Genomic DNA, 24539 nt, shown 5'->3' on the forward strand with positions numbered 1-24539 from the left:
AGGTGTGATGCCAGGAAATTCACAAATTAGGTGTTAGGTGCAGCCAGCTCTGCTGGCTCGCTGACAGAGCCCTGCTGGAGGAGGTGGAGGTGCCATTAGGGAAGAGCTCTGTTTCCATTGGCAGGATGGGACTGGAGACTGGGCGGGGAATCCTGGCATGTTCCTGCGGGGGCAGGGAGTTGCCACATCAAAGAGGCTCCACTTGATGCTCTGTGAGCAAGTGACTGAGGAGTGTCCTCTGCACACACTTCCACGGCCTGCAGTGGCACTACAGAAATGGCCCCAGTTCTCAGTGGCACTACAGAACTGGCCCCAGTTCTCAGTGGCACTACAGAACTGGCCCCAGTTCTCAGTGGCACTACAGAACTGGCCCCAGTTCTCAGTGGCACTACAGAACTGGCCCCAGTTCTCAGATCCCACGATTTTGGAGAGCTGGGAACAAAGGACAAATATATCCTGGAAGGCAAAGTCCCCACTGACCTGGTTTCATGAGCTGCCATCACATCCTGCGAAGCTCACATCCCAGATTCACTGTTTGGGTCCTCGTGGCTGTGCCTCTTGGGCCAAAATAAACCCTCTGGAAGCACATCCTGAGCTGTCCTGACTCGGGTCTGTCTGATCCCCGCAGCTCCTGATCACCAGCACGTTCCAAACGGCGTGTGGATCGTGGTGGGGCTCCTCAACTTCATGGCCTACACGTTAGGTAAGAGTTTTCAGTGTCACCCACTCATGCTGTGGTTGTGTTGTCCCCTCCCTGAGCCCAGGGGAAGTGTTAAATTCTGTGCTCTTGCCAGGAGCAGTTTCTGGGAGCTGCTTTGCAATGTGGAGACAAGCAAGGTGTCCCAGAGCATCTGATGGGAAAGGAGGATACTGGAACTGACTTTGAGATGAACTGTGAAACTCTTGTCTTGGGACTGCTTTAAATAATCAGAGAATCCCAGAATGGTTCGGGTTTTAAAGGACCTGCAAAAATCCTCTAGTTCTACCCCCTGCTGTGGGCAAGGAGACTTTCCACTATCCCACATGTGGGAAGTGAATTTGTAGAGAATTCTTGAAAGTCTGCTAGAAGGTTCACATAGTATGTATTTGTATGTAAACATGCAAAACGTGCCTATGTAAACATGCCTCATCTGACACCAGGTTGCTCCAACCCCCATCCAACCTGGCCTTGGACACTTCCAGGGATCCAGGGGCAGCCACAGCTTCCATGGCCAACCTGTGCCAGGGTCTGCCCACCCTCACAGCCAAGAATTCCTTCCCAATATCCCACACAAATTTCCCTTTTTCCAGTTTGAAGCCATTCCCTGTGTCCCCTCCCTCCATGCCTTGTCCCAGGTCCCTCTTGGGGGACCTCCCTTAGGCACAGGAAGAGGCTGCCTTAAAGAATATAAAGGAAACACAAGGAAATAAATATAATCTCATCAGACTGTTGCGTTTTTCACCCTCCCATGCAGCAGGGATGGGAAGCCCACTCACTGATTGAGGGTGGAGGTGGGGAAAGCTGCTGTTCCCTGGCCCATTGCTTTGTGTGGGATGTCCAGGAGAGCTCCATGTGTAGGAACGTGTCCCTGTTGACAGAGTGACTAAATTATTCTTTGTCTGCTTAAAAAGGCAAAAAGCCCACAAGTTTCTCTCCAAATTTGCTAAAAAGACACCTCATAGGACCTTTTGGACTTCACCTCAAACTTGGGGCTGTCTGATTAGACAGAGGCCAAAAGGTCCCACCTAAGTAATTCACTAGAAAAATAAGAGAACAAAGGAAATAATTGCTTTTGTGGGGTGTTTTAGCAGGAGCAAGAACCTCTTGCCCCTGGTTTAGTTTTTTCTCTGTAAGAGCCTTGTTATTTTGCCTTTTATTAAACCTTTTTTTTGTTTCCAACACTACCTCAGAAGCCACCCTGCTACTTTTCTGCCCTTCGGGGTAGCTGGGCTATCTCGGGCGTGATCTGAGAGCTCAGCAGCCCTGCCTCAAAGAGTGTGACATCATCCACGTTTCTTTCCCTTTTCCCCAGATGGCGTTGATGGGAAGCAGGCACGCAGGACCAACTCCAGCACCCCCCTGGGAGAGCTCTTTGACCACGGCCTGGACAGCTGGGCCTGCGTGTACTTTGTGGTCACCGTGTACTCCACCTTCGGCCGGGGGTCCACCGGCGTCAGCGTCTTCGTCCTCTACCTCCTGCTGTGGGTGGTCTTGTTTTCCTTCATCCTCTCCCACTGGGAGAAGTATAACACAGGGATTCTCTTCCTGCCCTGGGGATATGACGTCAGCCAGGTGGTGAGTTCACTCCCCGAGAGGCTGCTGGGTGCAGTGCTGCCCGCTGAGGGCTGTTCTGTGGATCCAGAGCCTTGTGAATCCTGGAGTCAGTCCATGGAGATGGACTCTCCACGACAAACAAGGCTTGAAGGATGGACGTGGCCTTGGTTCCTGCATGTTTTGCCCACTGGAACTGTTGCTTTGCGTGGTACCAGTGTGGGTAAAGCCTGGAAGTTTGGGATGCCTTTTGGCACTACCAGGATCTGGGTGAAAAATTCAGCAGAGGTAATTGGCTTGGAGCAAAGATTCCTGGGGAGGTGCCCCTCCAGACCACGGTCCCTGGGCAGTGGGTGTTGAGACTGATGGTGATGGACTCCTTGGGGTGTTGGTGTGTCCATCCCTCCTTAAGGAATTCTCTGCAGGAAGCTCTTCCTGAAGAGAACTGGGAATTGGGGATGAGGCAGCTCACCTGGATTGCTGGCAGTGCCTTCCTCCAGCCCAGGATGCTCCAAGCTTTGTCCAGCCTGGCCTTGGACATTTCCAGGGTTGGGGGAGCCACAGCTTCTCCGGGCAGCCACCCTCATTGTAAAGAATCTTCTTCCTTATAACTCATTATCTTACGTCCATTTATTTATCTTCTGGTTTGTCAGATGCTGGGTGGGAAATGCAACGAGTTGGAAGGAGAGTTCAATTAATGCAGCTGCATTAATTGGAATAATCATCTCTCCTACTACAAGGAGACCAGAGCTGGTCCCTGACTGTACTCTGATCCTTTCTCCCAAAATGTTGCTTAACCCAGGTCTTTGAGCTGCCTGCTGGAGAAAGGCAGGGGTGGAGGGCAGAGCAGCGTGTTCCACCCAGCTTCAGGGGACTATTAAAGCTGAAATAGCCCTGGTGAGCTTCTCCCTGTAATCCAGCAGCAGATGGATAAGGAACAGTCCCTGAATGACCCCTCCAGGGCCACTGCAAACTTGTGTAAAACCTGTGCTGTGGTCACCTCGAGAGTTCAAGGCTGTGCCAGGGCATCTCTCCTGCAGCTCCTGCTCATGTCCTCCTCATGGAATCAGTGAGGTTGGAAAAACCTTCTGAGACCATCGAGTCCAGCCATGTCCTCAGCACTGCCAAGGCCACCACTGGCCCATGTCCCCAAGTGCCACTTCCACGTGGTTTTTATATTCCTCCAAGGATGTGACTTCACCACCTCCCTGGACAGCCCCTGCCAAGGCCTGCCCAGCCTTTCCAGGGAGAAATTCCTGCTGCTGCCCACCCTGAGCCTGCCCTGGCCCAGCCTGAGGCCATTTCCCCTTGGCCTGTCCCTGTTCCCTGGCAGCAGAGCCCGACCCCCCCTGGCTGTCCCCTCCTGGCAGGGAGTTGTGCAGAGCCACAAGGTCCCCCCTGAGCCTCCTTTTCTCCAGGCTGAGCCCCTTCCCAGCTCCCTCAGCCCCTCCTGGGGCTCCATTCCCTTCCCTGGACACGCTCCAGCCCCTCCAGGTCTCTCCTGGCAGGAGGGGCCCAGAGCTGCCCCCAGCCCTGGAGGTGCCCCAGCAGTGCCAGCCCAGGGGACGGGCACTTCCCAATCCAATCCCTGCTCAGCAGCTCGCCCTTCCTACACCTGGTAACGTGGGATATTTGTGGATTTGATTTATTTTTCTCCTTCCTGCTGGTGGGTAGGACTGAACATGTCGTAGCTTAGAGCTGCCTTTCCCTGGAGCTGCCTGGCACAAGCGTGGTGCTGCCAGCCCGGGTGCTGCCAGACTTGCCCATCACATTTCTCACCCCTGCTTGTCCTGTGCTTTCTTTCAGACCATTTCAATTGTCTACATAGTGACAGCCTTTGTGGGAGTTGAGGCCTGGTATGCACCTTTCCTGTTTAATTTCTTATATAGAGACCTATTCACTGCAATGATTATTGGTAAGAAACTCCATGTTGAAGCCTGTCTTTTAAACTGCACCTTTTTCCCAAACCCCCTGCTAATGACCTGCTAACACTGCTCTGTTTGCTGCCCCGGGCTGTTGTTGAAGTGACTAATTGAGGGTGTTCTCACAGCCTGAAAACCTTTCCCAGGATTTCAAAACAGTATTGTCTCCTGCAGAGTTATTTTGGAGAACTTAACTCTGCTCTGCCTGGGCTGACTTCACTCCAGAGAAGCTCAGTTTGTCCTCAGTGAGAGCCTGGGGGTGAAACCAATGTGGTAAACCCAGAGTTTCCAGGGGATAGAGCCCAGTGTGCAGGGGGTGGTGGGACCTGGCTCTCAGTGGAGCCTCCCCAGCCTTGGGCTGGTTTGGAGGGGTCAGGACACTTTTGTTGTGCTGCTCTGGGGCTCCCTCTCACCCCAGAGCCCAAACACTGCGTGGGAGGGAGGTTGCAGCCATGGAGGTGGGTGGGAGCTCTGCTGTTTGGGGATCCTGCCCTCCATCCACCCACCTGAACTTTACATCATTATAATAATAAATAAAATAGAAATAAAGGCCCGGCCTCGCTCTCCTGTGGTCAGTCAAAATAAGCCACTGCAAAGGGTAGAGCTGAGCTGATGTTGTTCAGTTCCACTTGCCTAAATCACAAGTTCTGCTCAGTTTATTTTCTGTGTCCCTTCAGGTGTTCTTTGTAATTGCTTAATTTTGACTTAATTGGTGTGTTAAATGTACTTCTTGCACTTTTATCGGGTGGATGTTCCCAGCTTTCCTTTGACAGCTGTGTGACTTAACATGAATAATGAATGTGCTTTTCCTATATGAGAAGTTGAGCCCAGTTCCCACACGGGGGAGAGGAGCTGGGTTATTAAAGCAGGAATAATTCCAGCTCTGTTCACACACCTTCTGCTGGATAAACGAGGAAGGAGTTGGGCTGGAATATCATGAAATAGTGTTGATAGTTCTGATTTAGGTCAGGATTTTTCAGCTATTTGGGTGCTTTGTATCATTTATCCAGTTAAATGACAACTTTTTGGCAACGTGGCCACTGGAAATGTCTGCACACGGCCAGAGAAACAGCAAATTGCCTTTCCTGTGAAAACTCTTGTGGCCAGCCCTGTCATTTGAGGAGTGTGCACTCATGTCTCATTAGAGCTGTATTATAATTAAGCTTTGTCACTGTTTAAAGCACAAAACCGAGCTCCTTAATGCAGCCCTTTCAAATGGAAATGTCTTCAACTTACAGCAGACTTTAAGTTTTAATTACAGCTCTTGGGCCAGACTTGGGAGCAGCTACTTCCAAATGTGCTGAGCTATTCCTGGGGCGCCAGGAGCTATTTTTGGTGCAGGGAACTTTAAGCAGAGCCCAGGCAGAGCCTCCTGTTCGGGGTGCATGGGGTGTCCCCTCTGCCCTGGGGCACTAACGTGGCACTTCTTCTCTTCCAGCCTGTGCCCTCACTGTGACCCTGCCCATGAGCCTGTACAACTTCTACAAGTGAGTTTTCTAGAATCCCAGGAGGGTTTGGGTGGGAAGGGGGTGGAAAATTCATCCTGTGCCACTCCCTGCCAAGGGCAGGGTCACCTCCCACTGTCCCAGGGTGCCTCAAGCTCTGTCCAACCTGGCCTTAGGCACTGCCGGGGATCCAGGGGCAGCCACAGCTTCTTTGGGCACCCTGTGCCAGGGTCTCAACACCCTCACAACCAAGAATTCCTAATCCCCAATATCTCATCCATCCCTGCCCTCTGGCCGTGGGAAATCATTCCCCCTTGTCCTATCACTCCAGTCCCTCTGCAGCTCTCTTGGAACCCCTTCAGGTACTTCCTGCAGGGATTTCTCAGTCATTCCATCTGTTTTCATTTCTTTGCTTGTGTTTCAGGGCCTATAAAAATAACACCTTGAAGCACCACTCTGCGTACGAAATCCTGCTGCCCCTGGTGTCCCCGGTGTTGCTGTTCCTGCTCTGCACCACCTGGATCTTCCTGTCCCCCACTGACATCCTGGAGGTCCAGCCCAGGCTCTTCTACTTCATGGTTGGAACAGCCTTTGCCAACATCTCTGTAAGTGCTTCTGCTTTATGCTTGAGGAAGTGGAGAATTGGTTAAATTGAGTTTCCACGTGTTGCTGTGAGCAGCAAAGTGCAGATGGGAAAGGAGTTCCTGCCTCCTTTTGGGGATAAACTTAAAATGGGAGGACTAAATTTTTGGTCAAAATGAAATTTAGCTGCATAGTGGTAGAATCATGGGATTGTTAAGGTTGGAAAAGCCCCCTGAGACCACTGAGTCCAACTGTCCCCCAGCACTGCCAAGGTCACCCCTGCTCCATGTCCCCAGATGCCACATCCAGAGGGTTTTTAAATTCCTCCAGGGATGGGACTCCACCACTGCCCTGGGCCTTTTCCAATGTTTAACAGCCCTTTCCAGGGAGAAATTGCTCCTGATGCCCAACCTGAGCCTGCCCTGGCCCAGCCTGAGGCCATTTCCCCTTGGCCTGTCCCTGTTCCCTGGCAGCAGAGCCCGACCCCCCCTGGCTGTCCCCTCCTGGCAGGGAGTTGTGCAGAGCCACAAGGTCCCCCCTGAGCCTCCTTTTCTCCAGGCTGAGCCCCTTCCCAGCTCCCTCAGCCCCTCCTGGGGCTCCATTCCCTTCCCTGGACACGCTCCAGCCCCTCCAGGTCTCTCCTGGCAGGAGGGGCCCAGAGCTGCCCCCAGCAGTGCCAGCACAGGGGGCAGTGTGCCAGATCACACAAGTGACCATCCCCTCGGCTCTGGGGACAAACAGCTGTGGCTCCCAGAGCCCACAGCAGGCTCAGGCTCTGTCCCTGTCCCCTCAGTGCCAGCTGATCGTGTGCCAGATGAGCAGCACACGGTGCCAGCCCCTCAACTGGATGCTGCTGCCCATCGCGGCCGTGCTGCTCCTGGTGGTGTCCGGGCTGGCTCCAGGCAGTGAAACGCTCCTGCTGTACCTGCTGACAGCATTCCTCACCCTGGCACACATCCACTACGGAGTGGTCGTGGTAGGTGACAGCTCCTGGGCTGGGCTGGGGCTGGGAGTGCTGCTGCTTGGGGCAGGGAATGCTCCGTGTGAAACTGGGAATGGTTCTGTGAGCCTGTGGGAATTTGGGCTGGATTCCTTGTGAGAGGCTTGGGAAGGTTGCACGGGGTTGAAAGGAACTGCACAGGATGTGGCAGGGGCTGCCCTTCCCCTGGGGTGTGTCAGCCGAGTTGGAAACCAAGCACAAAATCCTGGAATAGTTTGGGTTGGGAGGAACCTGAAATCCCACCCAGTGCCACCCCTGCCATGGCAGGGACACTGCCACTGTCCCAGCTGCTCCCAGCTCCAGTGTCCAACCTGGCCTTGGGCACTGCCAGGGATCCAGGGGCAGCCCCAGCTGCTCTGGGAATTCCATCCCAGCCCCTGCCCACCCTGCCAGGGAACAATTCCCAATTCCCAATGTCCCATCCAGCCCTGCCCTCTGGCACTGGGAGCCATTCCCTGGCTCCTGTCCCTCCATGCCTTGTCCCCAGTCCCTCTGCAGCTCTCCTGGAGCTCTGAATCTCCCACTTGAGGTCTCCAAGGTGCTGGGAGAGGCAGGCTGGGGTGGGGATTTTGCTGCTGGGGGAAGTGGGAACACAGCAGCTCCAGGGCCTCCCCTCCTCCTGTCCGTCTGTGCACAGATCCAGGGATTGCTTTCCTCCTCATCCTCTGCCTGGCTCCCTGAGGTTTGATTAACAGAGAGAAGAAACTTGGAGAGGCCCAGAGTCCCACTGGGAAGCTGCTGAGGAAGGAGGACAAAAGGCCACGTGTCCCACCTAAAGTGGGAACACCCTCCTTGGGAAGCCCCTTCCCCTGGGAGCCCCAGTTCCGCCCTGGAGCCTGTGGAGTCATGTCCCAGCTGTAATTACAGCCAAGGAGTAATAGCCAGGTTGCCTTGTCTTTCCAATTAGTGTAATGAGGCTTCTGTGCAAGAAGGATTTGAATTACTAAGAAGCTTAAATACATTTGGTCTTGGAATCGCAGCTGGAGATGGGGCTGAGCTGGTGGTGTAATCCTCCTGCCCATCCCCTTCCAGGAGATTCCCTGCTCCTCTCTGCTCCCTCTGCCTTTCCAAGGGCCCATCTGTGCCAGCTCCTCTTCACTTTGAGCTGAAGAGCCTTTAAAGGCTTTGGGATTGGGGCATAATCCCAAACTGCTCTGAATTTGGGAAGAATGGTTAGGATTAAAGCCTCTGCCCTGACTGTGTCAAGCTCAGCCTCCTTTTGCACAAATTATCCAGCTCCCACTTCGAATGGATTCAGGAATATTTTATACAGATATCTGAGATGATCAAATTAAACAGAATAATGAAGGAGAAGGGTAAAACCCTGCAGGCCTGGGCTCAGCATTCCCAACTCCTGCCCCTGTGGAGGGGAAGAAGAGGGTGAGCCTGCTCCCAGATGTTGTTTGGGAAGGTCGGGAAGGGAGCAGGGCTGCTCCCTGTGGAACCAGTGTCTGGGGACAGGGATAGGGCTGTGGGCAGGGGTGGGATGGGCAGAGTGGCTGGCAGGGGCTTGGTGGGAACAGGCAGCAGGTCTGGGGCTCTGCTGCTCATGCCTGGGAGCTGGGAAACCCCCCCAGGATCCGGGATAACCCCTCGGGATCCGGGATAACCCGGTGCCATGTCTGCCTGGTCCCCAGGTGAGCCAGCTGAGCAGGCACTTCAACATCCGGCCCTTCTCCCTACGGAAGCCCACTCCGGACTGACTGGGAGCAGAGGAGGAGAAAATCGGCCTGCGGGCTGCAGAAGGACTGTAAATACCTGCTGCAAATACCTGTAAATACTTCAGCCATCACCACAGATCAAACTATCCTCTGGACAGGGCCAAGGACACGCGGGATCCGCTGCAGCCGGGGCGGGGCCGGGCCGGGGGCGGCTCCTGCTGCTCTTCCATCCCTGCAAGCTTCGGGTTTTGGGTGGAGCTGGAGGAGGAGGAGCCTTTCAGGTCGCTGTTACTGTACCTTAGACCAGCTGAATGTTCCCAGAGAAGCCTCTGACTCCGGCCCTTGCTCAGGGAAAGCTGCTTGGGCATGCAAAGGCTTTACCTGAGCAAAGCACCTTGGCCTGACAGCAAAACCAACACAGGTGATTCCTCCAAGGGCAGGGGGACATCCTGGTGGTCAGGGTGGTTCCTGGCTGTCCCCAGTGCTGCTGTCTGCACAGCCCCTGTGCTGGGCTGGTACTTTGGGAGCAGATGGTGACAGTTCTCCCACATTCTGTCCTGCCTTCCTGCTTTTGGGCAAACACATGCTAATACCTTTGTTGTCTTTTTTTTTTTTTTTTTTTTTTTTAATTTTTTTTTTTTTTAAATTTTTTTTTAAGGGGGGCAAAAAAAAAAGACAAGACACTCAAAACTTGTAATTCAATCCTAATTGGGGAGGCTTGGAAAATCAGGGCACAGTTTCCCCTAGGGAATGTGGCCTCTGCACGTTGTGTGGTACCCGGGACCACATCTCGACACGTTCCTGTGTGTCCATGTGTGTTCCCAGTCTGGGAATGGGCTCTGGGCTATTGGAGGTGGCTGAGACTACAGAGCCAAACTCTCCCCATTCCTGCCATCATGGATTTGCTGTTGTGGGTTGGCTCCCTGGGTCCTTTCCTGCTGCCTGAGCCCCTTTTCCACAGCCAGGAACAGCCTGGTCCTTCCCAACTGCAATTCCACCTCTGGGAGAAGCACCTGAAGCCCTGTGTTGGTCATGTGTGCTCCTTCAGGATGCTCCCAGGGGTGGGAACCTTTCAGATCTCCCTCTCTTTGTCCCCAGCACCCGCGTGTCTCATCCAGGCATCTCTTTGTTTACTGTCCACTTGTCAAAGATGTGTTTGCGTTGATTTTACTTTTTAATTTGTCGTTATAATTGACTTCGAGTGGGGTGGTGAAGACTGAATGCTGATTTTCTTTCCTGTTGGCTTGATTCAAATGAAGACCTGTGCTTGAATGAAGAGTGTAGCTTAAACCCAGGCTCTGGAAAGGCTGCATCCGGAAGAGAACAAGCACAGCCGATCGTGCAGGTGGAACTACCATGGGAACAATTCCTTCAGACACTGATTGTTGTGCAACGTGGGGCGTCACAGCTTGGTCAGAGCAGTTTCCTTCTGCAGGGGAAGCCTCTTCCTGCTCTGGGAAGCCTTCAACGTGTAACTGCTATTTAATGCTTTTTCTTTTGGAAATTGGAATCACTGTCACGCCAAGACTGGAAGCCCTGAGGTTGAGCTCGTGAGTTCACGGGTTGCTTGCTCAGCCCCTGGGCACCTCATGGTCAGCCTCTGGTCAGCCCTTGGTCACCCCTGCTCAGCCCCTGGTCACAGTACAGCCCGTGAGGAGCAGACTGGGCCTTTCCATCCCTCCTGGGAGGCTCTGGATCTCATGTGTCCGGCAGGGCTGGGAGAGGGGGCCGATGGTTTTCAGAGTTTATTTAATAAAGTAGCTTCCTCCAATCCATTTTACTGATGTTGTACAGGAAAAAAAAAAAAAAAAAACCAAAAAACAAAACCTCCATGGACAAATGACTTGGGCTGCACCTGAGTTTTTGACTCCTGCTACTTCATGAAATTGAATTATGGAGACAAATTGAAGTCCTGCTCGCACAGGAATTAGAGGGAATCTTCAGCTGGGCCACAGCTTCCTGTGGGACTTGTGCAGATAGCAGAGCTGGGCTGGCAAAAGTGAAATACGTGGATGTTTGATGATTTTCTGTCTCGTTTTGTGTTTGCCCAAGCAGGGAAGAACTGAGCTCTTCCCTCAGGCTTCCAGCTGAACTCTGGGCTCCCAAACCTGGCACTTGCCTTGTCCTGTCTCTTCCCATGGGCATCACTGGCCCCTGAGGACTTGGGATGCTGCTGAGGCTGGGAGGAGTTGTCTGAGCTTAAGTCTTGGTGTGTAGGAAGAACATCCCTCTCCAAAACTGGAAGTGCTTCCTCTGCACAGGCTTTATCTAGGGGGAGTTATCTTGGCTCTTTGGTGCCTTAATTTATTGCACCTTGAAAGTAGAAAAAAAATCTCCTTAAACCAGCGCTAGGGTTTGGGCTAGCTTGTACCTGGTGGGGACAGGGATGGAGCAGAGCCCATCCCAGTGCCCAGGCAACTGCTGGGGAGGGGGGTTCTCCTTGGGCTCTTAGAAACCTGATTTCTGCTCCTGGATTCTGAGAGGGGAATAGAAACAGAGAGACCAAACCCTGTGTGGCAGCTGAGAACCACCCCTTCTATTGCCCACCATGGGTTTAGGTCTTAGGAATGGAAGAGTTCCTGGGTAACAGCCCCTGAGGGGGATGTTCCGTGCTGGTGGTCACTGGCTGGGCTCTGTGCTTCCCATGGGGTGTGCTCCTGGGGGTGGAGAGGGCAGGTCCTGGCTCCTCAGCTCCTCCTGCCTGGTGCCCCAGAGCTGATCTGTGTCGTCTCTTCTTCCAGGGATAGGTTGCTCCAAGCCTGGGACCCTTCCAGGGATCCAGGGGCAGCCACAGCTGCTCTGGGCACCCTGTGCCAGGGCCTGCCCACCCTGCCAGGGAACAATTCCCAATTCCCAGTATCCCATCCAGCCCTGCCCTCTGGCAGTGGGATCCATTCCCCGTGTCCTGTCCTTCCAGGCTCTCTCCAGCTCTCCTGGAGCCCCTGGTTGGTCACGGTGGGGTTTGGCTACCGCCTCTCCTTGTAACCATCATCCCTCTGCCCCAAGGCTTTGCCAGAGCCAGGAGCAGTGTACTGCAAGTGGGAGCTCCCGAGGCTCTGGGAACGTCTTTAAGCTCCTTGAACAGAGCTGGCTTGGTGTCACCTCCTGGCCTGTCAAGGATCTGCAGCTGGGAGTCAGAGCTGGTTTGATCTCGGCTCCCGTGAGGCCCCTAAACTCTTCCCTGGGAGCATCCATGCCTGCTTCTGAGAGAGCTGGAAAGTCCCCAGGGAAGGGGTGCTTTTGGGAAACCAGCCTTGGCTCCTCCTGGTTTTGCCCACCTCTACCTCTGAGCTGTGTCAAAGCAGTGGCTGAGGTGACACAGAGGCTGCTCTTGGTGGGACAAGGACAGGACGAGAGGAAATGGCCTCAAGCTGTGCCAGGGGAGGTTCAGGTTGGATATTGGGAACAATTCCTTCATGGAAAGGGCTGTCCATCCCTGGCACAGCTGTGCAGGGCAGGGGTGGAGTCCCCATTCTTGGAGGGATTTAAAAGCTATGAGGATGTGGCACTTGGGGACATGGGACAGCACTTCGGCCTTGGTTGTGCTGGGAATGGTTGGACTTGATGGGCTCAGAGGGCTTTTCTGACCCCAGTGATTCCGTGGTGACAATGATGACCTCTTTGCTTGTGGAAAAGACCCTCTGGCCCATCCAGGTGTGGCCAGACCTTGCTGGAGAAGTCCCCAGGCTGGTCTCCAAGGAAGTGGCTGGGCCATCCATCCCTGCCCCAGGAGCAGAAGTCTTCGGGGTAATTTGCCTCAGCCCGCAGCACCCGTGGAACCTGTTTGGTCAGAGCTGGTTGGAGACCTCAGAATCTGCCCCCATCCCTCCCTGCCAGCAGGGACACGGCCCTGCTCCTGTCCCTTGGGCTGAAGGGGACACTGGTGCTGGCAGTGGCCCACAGTGAGGTGCTGTGATCCCAGGGGCCCTGATGGCTTTCCCAGAGTCCAGAGTCTGGGGGTTCAGGTACTGCAGTGGGTGTGAATTCCAGTCTGTTCAATGCTACTGCTGAAATATTTATTGTGTTTAAGCCAAACAGAAAACTAATAAAGTTCAGTAAAGAATAAAATTTTCCACACCTTTTATGGGTGTTTGTCTTTTCTTTCTGCTGAACGCGGTGAAGAGGAAAAGGTGGAGCAGGGAACGGGCTGGAGGGCAGAGATGGATTCATCAAGTGACAGAGTGATTTGGGTGGGAAAGGATGCTCAAGACCAGCTCATTCCATGGGCAGGGACCTCCCACTGTCCCAGGCTGCTCCCAGCCCCAGTGTCCAACCTGGCCTTGGGCACTGCCAGGGATCCAGGGGCAGCCCCAGCTGCTCTGGGAATTCCATCCCAGCCCCTGCCCACCCTGCCAGGGAACAATTCCTAATTCCCAGTCTCCCATCCATCCCTGCCCTCTGGCAGTGGGAAGCCATTCCCTGGGCCGTGTCCTTCCATCCCTTGTTCCAAGTCTTTCTCCAGCTCTCCTGGAGCCCCTTTGGGCCCTGCAAAGGGCTCTGCAGATCCTTCTCTTCTCCAGGCTGCACATCCTCAGCTCCCCCAGCCTGGCTCCAGAGCAGAGGGGCTCCAGCCCTCGGAACAAAACTGCAGGATGTGGGGGAGCAGCTGGGCTGGGGAGCAGCACGAGGGGCACAGGCGACAGCAGCGACAGGGGCGTGGGTGAAGCTGTCCCGAGAGCAGCAGAGGAGGCTGCAGGCTGGTGGCCAGCCCCGAGCAGAGCCCAGGAGCCCTGCGGCCTCTCCCGTGCCCTGCGCCGCCCGCTTCCCCCAGGGATAAAGCCTAGGTGTATTTAAGCGATGCCTCCTCCTTCCTCGGCCTCTCCACAGCTTCCCCTAAGCGGATTGCTGCGGTAGGTGTAATGGAATTAAGGGATTGCTACTGACAATAGGTTTCGGCAGCGCACCGGGTGCCGGCGGCGCGGGCTGCTCCCACCTTCCCGGGGCTGCCCCCACCTTCCCGGGGCTGCTCCCACCTTCCCGGGACTGCTCCCACCTTCCCGGGGCTGCTCCCACCTTCCTGGGACTGCCCCCACCTTCCCGGGGCTGCTCCCACCTTCCCGGGACTGCTCCCACCTTCCCGGGGCTGTTCCCACCTTCCCGGGGCTGCTCCCACCTTCCTGGGGCTGCTCCCACCCTCCTGGGGCTGCTCCCACCTTCCTGGGACTGCCCCCACCTTCCCGGGGCTGCTCCCACCTTGCTGGGGCTGCTCCCACCTTCCCGGGACTGTTCCCACCTTCCCGGGACTGCTCCCACCCTCTCGGGAATGCTCCTACCCTGTCGGGAATGCTCCCATCTTCCTGGGGCTACTGCCACCCTTCTGGGGCTGCTCCCACCTTCCTGGGACTGCCCCCACCTTCCCGGGGCTGCTCCCACCTTCCCGGGGCTGCTCCCACCTTGCCAGGACTGTTCCCACCTTCCCGGGGCTGCTCCCACCTTCCCGGGGCTGCTCCCACCTTCCCGGGGCTGCTCCCACCTTCCTGGGACTGCCCCCACCTTCCCGGGACTGTTCCCACCTTCCCGGGACTTCTCCCACCTTCCCGGGGCTGTTCCCACCTTCCCGGGGCTGCTCCCACCTTCCCGGGGCTGCTCCCACCTTCCTGGGACTGCCCCCACCTTCCCGGGGCTGCTCCCACCTTCCCGGGACTGCTCCCACCTTCCCGGGGCTGCTCCCACCTTGCCAGGACTGTTCCCACCTTCCCGGGGCTGCTCCCACCTTCCCGGGGCTGCTCCCACCTTCCCGGGACTGCTCCCACCTTCCCGGGACTTCTCCCACCTTCCCGGGACTGTTCCCACCTTCCCGGGGCTGCTCCCACCTTCCCGGGGCTGTTCCCACCTTCCCGGGGCTGCTCCCACCTTCCTGGGGCTGTTCCCATCTTCCCGGGGCTGCTCCCACCTTCCCGGGGCTGTTCCCACCTTCCCGGGGTTGCTCCGACCTTCCCGGGGCTGTTCCCACCTTCCCGGGGCTGCTCTGACTTTCCGTGGGCTGCTGCCATCTTCCCGGGTGTGAAAAACGCCAATCACTTGTTTTAAAAATTTATAAAAGTTTAATAAAAATAAAATGGTTATAAAAATAATAATACAAGTACAGCAATAAAAGTTAGACAATTAGAGTTAGGACAATTAATGAGACAATAACAGCAAAGAGTTACTGCCCGGGCTGGGTACCTCTCTCTGGACAAAAACGAGCCAGAAAAAGGACCCCGTTAAAAGAGAATTTACTCCTTAAGAGGGGTAACCTCTTGCATATACAAAACACTTTATGATTATGCATATATTTTATTTAAAACAAGAAATTCATGTGGCACTTGTCAAAAAGTTTCTGTTAATCCCCAGGCACCTTCGAGTCTAAGTCAGGCTTGAAGAACTTCGTTTCTGTTGATAAGGAAAACCATAAATCCCTCTTCTCTGGAAATTTAGGGGCTTCTGTAATTGTTATCCTTGTGCAAAGAATTCCTTGATTATTCCATCTCTTTCTTGAGATAGTTAAAAAGTATCTTACATAGTATAGTTTCTATTTTAACATTGTGTTATAACCTAAAAATACATTCAACACACTACTTGAGAGAATTAATACAGCATAACTTTCCAACATTACACGTATAATATTCATTGTAACTATTGCGAAAAGCCAATCATAAAATATGCATTTTTCACATGGGGCTACTCCCACCTTCTTGGGACTGCTCCCACCCTCCTGGGGCTGCTCCCACCTTCCCAAGGCTTCTCCCATCTTCCCGGGGCTGCTCCCGCCCTCTCAGGAATGCTCCCACTTTCCCGGGGCTGCTCCCATCTTCCCGGGGCTGCTCCCACCCTCTCCGGAATGTTGCCACCCTCTCGGGAATGCTCCCACCCTCCTGGTGACAGGGCTGCAGGAGCACTGCAGAAATCCTGCTGTGGGAATCGAGGTACCTGAGGGTGAGGGATGGATTCCGGCCCTGCCCTGGGCGGGGATGTTTGCAGCTCTGGGGGAGGCAGGAAGGCGATGCTGTGTTTGCACCTCCTGGATGTCACTGAATCACCAATTGATACAATGGCTGGGGTGAAAAGGGACCTGAAAGCTAATCTCATCCTGAAATGAACAGGGCTAATGCCTTTATTAATGTTCAGCTCTGTGAAAAACGCCAATCACTTGGTTTTTAAAAGTTTTAAAGTTTAATAATGATAATAAAATGGTTATAAAAATAGTAATACAATTAGAGTAATAAAATTTTAGAGTTAGGACAATTACAAGACAATAAAAAGCAAAGAATTACGGATGTCCGGATGCTCTCGGGCACTTAAGCCACGACAAGCGTGCCTTGGGAACAAAGGAATCACCTTAAAAGCAATAGCCTGTGGCATATACAAAACACTTCATGATTATGCATATATTTTATTTAAAACAAGAAATTCATATGGTACTTGTCAATTCCCAGGCACCTTGGAGTCTAAGTCAGGCTTGAAGAACTTTGTTTCTGTTGATAAGGAAAACCATAAATTCCTCTTCTCTGGAAAATTTAGGGGTTTCTGTAATTGTTATCCTTGTGCGAAGAATTCCTTGATTATCCCATCTCTTTCTTGAGATAGTTAAAAAGTATCTTACATAGTATAGTTTCTATTTTAACATTGTGTTATAACCTAAAAATACATTCAACACACCGCTTGAGAGAATCAATACAGCGTAACTTTCCAACATCACACATGTAATATTCATTGTAACTATTGCGAAAAGCCAATCATAAAATACGCATTTTTCACAAGCTCTTTATTAAAAAGATCAGCCGGGCAGCCTCGACACGGAGCTCGCCCCCGCAGTTGTGGCTTTCCCAGGTGGCCAAAAGGAAGGAGGCGTGCAGAGTCTGTCGCTGAAGTCCAGAGCAGCAGCTGTCCTTTCTCCTCTCCTTGTGGCACACCGGTGGCCCGAGGATGAGGAGGCGTGGCGTGCAGAATCTGTTGCTGAAGTCCAGAACAACAGCTGTCCCCGCTCCTTCCGCGGTGGCAGCACCAGAGCTTGCTCTCTCCCTGTCTCCCTGCTTCTCACAGCCTAACCTAGTCTATTCTTTCTTAGGTGATGGACAAAAGTCGATCAGGGGATGTGTTTCCCTCTTCCCTCAGCTAGGGCATTTGTCCAGACCCCTCTACTGTGTTTAGGTTTTGATTTATGGTCCTCTTTATCGCCTAAAAATACTCCCATGATCCTAAGGGGTTTTTTATTTGCATGTTAGTCCCAGAATGGCAGCGTGGAGGGGTGGGAGGCCAGTTATCTCCAGGTAGTTTAGAGAAAACAAACAGAGCAATCAGCTAATTAACATTTCAATATCGGTACTTAGCTAGAGTTAGTAGGTTTTTTTTAAGTGTTGCCATGGGAACTAAGAAGGCCCTGCCCGTGTCCGTGGAAACTGTTCATTACAATCCCACCCCTTCCATGGGCAGGGACACCTTCCACCATCCCAGGGGGTTCCAAGCCCCGTCCAACCTGGCCTTGGACGCTCCGTAAGGTCGAGTGCCTATGGGTAAGAATCAGGGGAAGCCCATCAAGGCAGAGATCCTGGTGGGAATCTGTTCTAGACTGCCCAACCAGGATGAAGAGGGGGATGCGTTATTCTAGGAGCTGCTGGCTGACGTTCCACTGAAACAGAGATTTTTTTAGAGCTAAGTTAACAAAAGGAATTAAGCATTTGTAATTTAGCTTGTAGAGTTATGTATTGAATTTTAGCCTTTTACTTAAGAAACCTCTGCCCGGTACAAAGGGCATAGGAAAATGCAAATTTCTGAAGCTTCTTGCATAAAGAACAATACCAGAAGAGGCAAAGAACCCAGACAAAGAAGCTCCCCTGTCTCCAAGCCTATCAAGACTGACAGACGTACTCAGATAAGCACCAAAGGACCAAAAGCGCACGCGCAGAGAGGAAAAGTTCAAAAGCTCAGCCATGAGGAAGACCACAATCTTCAGCCTCAGGACCACCGAGAGACCCCCGTACGACCACCACAGCAAACCAGGCATGCCCAGAAGGGCGTGGACTTACTTCGCATGAGAAGCGAGGACAGGCGGGGCCAGGGGTTGAATATGCATGAAAAAGTTGTGCAATGTATTGCATATGGAACATCTTTGGGAATAAAGGTGTGGGTCAGACTGAGGCTCGGGGCACAAGTTTTGGAGAGCGATCTCACTTGTGATGGGTGCTGGCATACACACCCACCTCATAACTACCCCAGGTTGTGGAGTATATTTATTTATTCCGCGTATCGCTTCACCACAATGGCCAACCCTTGTCCTTGTGGGAGATTTTATCCTGCCAGATGTCTGCTGGGAACTCAACACAACGGGGAGAAGACAGTCTGGGAGGTTCCTGGAGTGAAAGGAACTCCTGACACAGCAGCTGGGCAGGGGCATGGTCCTGTGGGACCTGCTGGTTACAGAGAAGGGCTGGTGGGAGATGTGGTGGTCAGAGGCATCCTGGGCACAGTGACCACGAATTGACTGAAATTGTCAATTCTCCATGAAATAAGGAGAGTGTTATAGATACCTATTATAATGCTGGCTCTTCTCAAATATTAAAATGAATACTATATGTGTTATGTTGGAAAGTCATGCTGTATTAATCTCTTTTAAGTAGTGCTGTATTAATATCTTTTAAGTAGTGCGGTAAATACAGTTTTTAAGCTATAGCATAATATTAAAACAGAAACTATGTGATGTAAGATACTTTTCGTAACTAGCTCAAGGAATGGAAAAGTTAATCAAGAAATTCTTTGCAGAGATAACAGCAACAGACACCAAGATGCCAAGAGAAGAATTATTGCCTCCTTATGGGGAAAGCTCAGACTTTGAGGAACCAAGAAAGTTGATTTACAAAATGGGGGGAAGCTAAAATTAAGCAGAAACACCCTAGTTTGAAAGGAATGTTTGAATCATGTATGTGATATATAAATATACAATAGGCTATTGCTTTTAAGGGGCAATCCTTTGTTAGCAAGCTGTGCTTTTTGGTGGAGTGCCAGGCACCCGGATGTTTGTAATCCTTTGCTTTTTATTGTCTCTTATTGTCCTAACTTTGATTATCCTATTTTTTTTTACTGTCCCAATCTTTATTACTATTTTCATTACTATTAAACTTCCAAAATTTTAACAAAAGTGAACGGCGTTTTTCACAGAGGGGCTTCAACAAAACCTGGAACTTCCAGGGGATGGGCCTTGTCTTGTTCAGGACACTGGTTCATAGAGTCCCTTGCGAAATAATCTTCAATAACTGAGGAGTGTGAAGGCTCAAAAGCTTACCACTGAGAATACAACACCGCAGCCCTTCAGGGGCAGAAAAAAAGTTAGAAGAAACTCACCTTTTAGGGTGAGAAGAGCCTCTGCAGGGACACGTTAATATTTCAGGTTCCATTGGTTCTCCCGGCTGTTCCACCCCAGCCCAGCCCCTGTTCACCATATATGTTTATCCCCTAGAATGTTCTCCCCTTTCTCAATCCCTATTGGCCCCAGTTCGCTGCAGTGCTCCACCCCATCATCCCACTGGTTCCCCTAGTTTGCTGCCCCTCCCCTGCACCACTTTTCCCTGTTCCTATTGGTCCTTCTCCCTCAGAGCCACCCCTTTTCCCCCCATATATAGCCCTGTGCCCTCCACCCTTGTGGGTTTTTTTTTGGACTCTTTTCAAAGCAATAAACAGCCCTTGGATCTCTGAAAAAAACCCTGCTCTTCACCTTTCTTTCTTAGCTCCTTTTAACAAGCATGCTCCAGGCCCTGAAAGCGCAGGTCGCTCTCAGAGACTTGCTGAAGCACGACGCTTCAGAGGGGTTCAGGAGGGCTGGATGTGCTTTAAGAAGGAAAACTCAAAGGCACAGGAGCTGCCCATCAAAAGCTGAGCCAGAGGGGGAGGAGACCAGCCTGGCTGAACAGGGAGCTTGGAACTCAGGGGAGCTCATGACTTTTGGAAGAAAGGGGCAGGGAGCTCGGGGAAAAGTGCAAGGATCTCGTTCGGTCATGCGGAGAGAAAATTAGAAAGGTGAAAGCTCAGGTAGAACTCAGTCTGGGCACTGCTGGGAAAGGTAACAAAAAGTGTTTTTATAAATATATCAACAACTAAATGAGGGCCAAGGGAAATTTCCATCCTTCTATGGACGCAGAGGGGATCATTGTTACCAAAGAAGAGGAAAAGGGTGAGGTACTTAATGTCTTTTTTACCTCAGTCTTTCATACTAACAGTTTAAGACCAACAGTCTTGGGGGCAAACGGGTCCCTGAGTAGGCAGCCAGGCATGGGGAGCAGAACAGATCCCCTGTAATCCAGGAGGAGGCAATTGGTGACCTGCTGAGACACTCACAAGTCCACAGGGCTGGATCCAATTCATCCCAGGGATGGGATGAGCGCCAGCTGATGGAAGAGCTCCCCAAGCCACGCTCCGTCATTTATTATCCATCCTGAATCACCAGGGAGTTCCCAGAAAACTGGAGGGGAGGGCAGTGCAACACCCATCTGCAGGAAGGGCTGAAAGGAGGATCCAGGGAAGTACAGACTTGTCACCCTGATGCTGGTGCCCAGGAGGGCCATGGAACAGATCAGCTTGAGTGAAATCACAGTGCACGTACAGGATCACAGAATTACAGAATTATTTATGTTGCAAAAGATCTCTGAGACCCAGTCCAACCCATGACCGATTCCCACCTTGTCACCAGCCCAGAGCGCTGAGCGCCACATCCAGGGCCTTCCTGGTATTATGTTCTGTGCCTTCAGGACTGACTCTGAAAGTGAAGGATTGTTTTGTCTTGTTATCAGCCGGCTCACCTCCCCTCCATGGTCTATGTCTAGGAGAGGCTTGGCTTGCTTGCTTGCTTTTGCTTTTGCTTTTGCTTATTAGTTAGTTTAGTTTAGCTCGGCAGTCCAATTTTTACCCTGGACTGTTTCTTTTTCCCTTCTCTTTCCCTTTCCTGAATATCATCTGACCCTGCTGTGGACCTGGACCTGGGAAACATCAAGAAACACCGAGAGTCTGCATTTTTGTGACCTGCAGCAGCCATCCCCAGCGCCGGAGACTGATAGCTTGGCGACCACTCCCAGGAGAGACTTTGAGAATTTGTCATCTCTTCAGAACAGTGAAGGAGTTTTGTCATCTGGTGTTGTTTTTTGTACTGGGGAGTGCTTTGCCTGTTAAATAAACAGTTTTTTTTCCACTTCTCTCTGAGGAAATTCTTCCTGAATCAGGTGGGTGGGAGGGGCTGTGGGGGGGGTGTTGTTTTCTGGGGGCTCCTTCCGGAGGTCTCCTCCCAAATTTGCCCTAATCTAGGACAAGTAGTCTCACTCCCAAGGTGCTGAAAGTTGTGCTGGCTGTTTGTAGGGAGCTTACACAGGTTCCTTCTTTCAAGCTCTGTGGTGTGTGAGTGGTAAATTTTACTGTTGTTGTAGTTTTGCATCATGGGATCAGGTCAATCTGCTGAAGGGGGAATTCTAAAGAACCCTTTGGGCTGTATATTGAAACACCGGGGAAAGGGGGTGGGTGGAGACTCCTTGGCAAGAAAACAATTGGCTGAATACTGTAACCATTGGTGGCCAATCTCTGTGTTAGAAGATGAAGAAAAACAGCCAAAGAATGGTACTTTCATGTATAACACATTATAATAATTAATGTTGTTTTGTCACTGGGAAGGAAAATGGGATGGAGTGTTGCACGCTGATTTATTTCTCACTGCACCATCATCCAGGACAGCAGAAGGATGGTGGTGTAGTGCCTAAAGATGCCGTGGTGTTATCAGGGGAAAAGGAGCAAGGGCAGAAACCTGAAAGATTTTATTCAGCCTGAACTACACTTCTCTGTGTTAGAAGATGAAGAAAAACAGCCAAAGAATGGTACTTTCATGTATAACACATTATAATAATTAATGTTGTTTTGTCAGTGGGAAGGAAAATGGGATGGAGTGTTGCACGCTGATTTATTTCTCACTGCACCATCATCCAGGACAGCAGAAGAATTGTGGTGTAGTGCCTAAAGATGCCGTGGTGTTATCAGGGGAAAAGGAGCAAGGGCAGAAACCTGAAAGATTTTATTCAGCCTGAACTACAGGAGAGCGTTGTCTTGAAGCTGGAAAAATAGAGTCTCCTGGTTTAACAGAGAGATGTCTGCCGAGGAAGGTGAGAACCTTCCTGGAATGGAAAGATGATTCCCTCCCTCCAAATTATTATAACTTTGAAATTACTGGGCTTCTAGGCAAAGATATGGGAAAAGGAATACATGCTCTTTACAGGACATATGTAGATAGATCTAGATACAGAAATATAGATATAGATATATAGATATAGATACAGATAGATATATAGATATAGATAGATATAGATATAGATATAGATATAGATATAGATATAGATATAGATATAGATATAACAAGCCAAACAACAACAATTGTAGTAAATGGAAAGATAGAAACTTCTACAGATACTAAAGGTTTTGATTTGCAGCCTTGGAAGAAGCTTGGATTGATGTAAAAATAAAAGTACACAGACATTAAGCAGAAACATTATAAACTAAGTTGTAAGTAAGAATATGCCTTAAGTAAGTAAGAAACTGTATTGGGTAAGATGGTGAAGGGTTTTATAGTGTAGTAATGTAATTGTAAAGAGTAAGCTGAGAGTTCAGATGTTATAACAGAAGCAGATGTGTGTACGTGTGATAGTAGCCCACTGGATAAAAGTATATGGAGTGCAGCAGAATTAAGTAAAAATGATAGTTAGAAAAACAAAATAAACTTTGTGGCAACTTTCCATTGGATTAGAATGTTACATATTGCCTTGTAGCAAAGAAACTTGTGACTGCCTTGAGCTATGGCTGACCGCTTGCTCCTTTGAAATCCCGTGGCCTTTGAGGCTGATGTCTATCTGAGTAATAAATTATTTTTATCCCGACAGAAGTCCCATCCCTTCTGTAAGGCGTCGATAACGGGCAACAACAACAACAGCAACAGGAACAAAAAAAAAAAAAAAAAAAAAAAAACAACCAACCAACCAACGCCAGCCTTTTCCCACCCGCCAGTTGTAAGTTCCAACCACAACCAGCAGGGAGCGCTGTCGGCTCGTGCGGAGGCAGAGAGGCTGCAGTGACGCCCCTGCGGCACCAGGGGGCGCTGCTGGCTCACAGCGGGGCAGAGGGCCGCAAGGGTTCCCCTGTGGCTTCAGGGTGTGGCAACCCAGGAGATCCCTCTGGCTGCCTGTCTCGAGACCCTGGCAGGGGGCTCGGAGACCCTGGCACGAAGTCAAAAACACCCGTGGCTTCCATTTTAGCCCGTGGGAAAAAACTGCCAACTCTGTGTGAGGAATTACAAGCCGCAAGGGTTTGAGTGGTGTGGTAGTTGAATTAACATAGGGTGAAAAAGTAGAATTTTAGGGTTTTAAAATAAGGGGTTCAAGGGGACAAGATGGAGGGATTTGGGCGTGTCCTGACCTTCTTCTCCTTCTTCTTGCCCTCCATGTCTTGCTGTGATGGTGACACTTTTCTATTGGTTTAAGGCAGAGACACGCTGTCCAACATAAATGATAGATATTGGCACATTGTTGTAAACACAGTGCATGTAATTTCTAGTATAAAATGCAAACACCACCCCAAGGGGGTGGGAGTCTGCTGCGGACTGACCTGTTAGACAGACCGCAGCTCCTTGAGAAAGAATGTTCTAGATAAGAGAAAATAAACCACCTTGAGAAGCCGACCCTGCGCATTCCGACTTCTTTGGCTGCGAGGGCTGGGAAGCGAGGACTTTTACACTCTCGGGGTCACCTCGACTACCAGACCCCCGAGATTGGGGCGCCCGAGTGGGCTCGGAAACCTCCTGAGGTGGTGATGGGAGCTCGGGCAAGGGGAAAAGATGGGAGATGGTCGCGTGTGGTGTGGGAACGGGGTGCCTGTCTTCCTTTCCTAATGTGAAAAACACTATTTACTTTTGTTAAAATTCCAAAAGTTAATGGTAACGAAAGTAGTAATGAAAATTAGGACAATGAAATTTAGGGTAATGAAAATTAGGATACTAAAAGACAATAAGAGACAATAAAAAGTAAAGAATTACGGATATCTGGGTGTTTGGTATTTTGCTAAAAGGCACACTTTGCTAACAAAGGACTACTCTTTAAAAGTAATAGTTTATTGTATATTCATATATCTTATATATAATTTAAACATTCATTTCAAATTAGGGTGTTTTTGTTTAATTTTAGCTTCCCCCCATCCTATAAATTAACTTTTTTGGTTTTTTGAAGTTTGAGTTTTCTCAATAAGCAGGCAATAATAATTTTCTTGGAATTTTGGTGTCTGTTGTTATTTTTATCTAGATAGGATAATGTGAAGAATTTCTTGCTTATCTTTTTTAATTTTTGAATTAGTGACATAAAGTATCTTACATCACATAACTTCTATTTTAATATTATGCTACAGCTTCAAAACTATATTTACTACACTACTTAAAAGAGATGAATGCAGCACAACTTAAAAGAGATTAATACGGCATAACTTTCCAACCCGTGTAGTATTCATTTTAATATTTGCGAGGAGCAAAGTATTTATTATTTAATATTAAAATAATTAATGTGATTTTAATATTATACGTATTTTTCACACCTAAGATGGAGCAAGGGGGCTAAACTGCGGGAGGATCCCCGGAGCAGCGGGCTGGAGCAGCGGGGTTGGGCAGACCCAGGGCGGAAAGCTAAAGTGTAGCAA

The 24539-nt window shown here is 50.8% G+C and overlaps 1 protein-coding gene across 2 annotated transcripts in view; it reads left to right on the forward strand.

The window, feature by feature from the left end:
* SELENOI (selenoprotein I) overlaps positions 1–12943 on the forward strand; it is a 29849-nt gene extending 16906 nt beyond the window's left edge. The window contains exons 4-10 of one of the 2 annotated variants that reach the window (XM_054002131.1): positions 629–703; positions 2013–2275; positions 4058–4166; positions 5612–5660; positions 6043–6223; positions 6994–7176; positions 8838–12943. In XM_054002131.1, coding sequence (XP_053858106.1) covers positions 629–703; positions 2013–2275; positions 4058–4166; positions 5612–5660; positions 6043–6223; positions 6994–7176; positions 8838–8954 — 977 coding nt within the window. In that variant the 3' untranslated portion in view covers positions 8955–12943. The remainder of the gene's footprint in view (positions 1–628; positions 704–2012; positions 2276–4057; positions 4167–5611; positions 5661–6042; positions 6224–6993; positions 7177–8837) is intronic. The other variant, XM_054002132.1, reaches the window with a different exon arrangement.
* Positions 12944–24539: the final 11596 nt, after the last annotated feature.

Source organism: Vidua macroura, chromosome 35, assembly GCF_024509145.1.
Source record: "Vidua macroura isolate BioBank_ID:100142 chromosome 35, ASM2450914v1, whole genome shotgun sequence".
In the NCBI taxonomy this organism is placed as follows: Eukaryota; Metazoa; Chordata; class Aves; order Passeriformes; family Viduidae; genus Vidua; species Vidua macroura.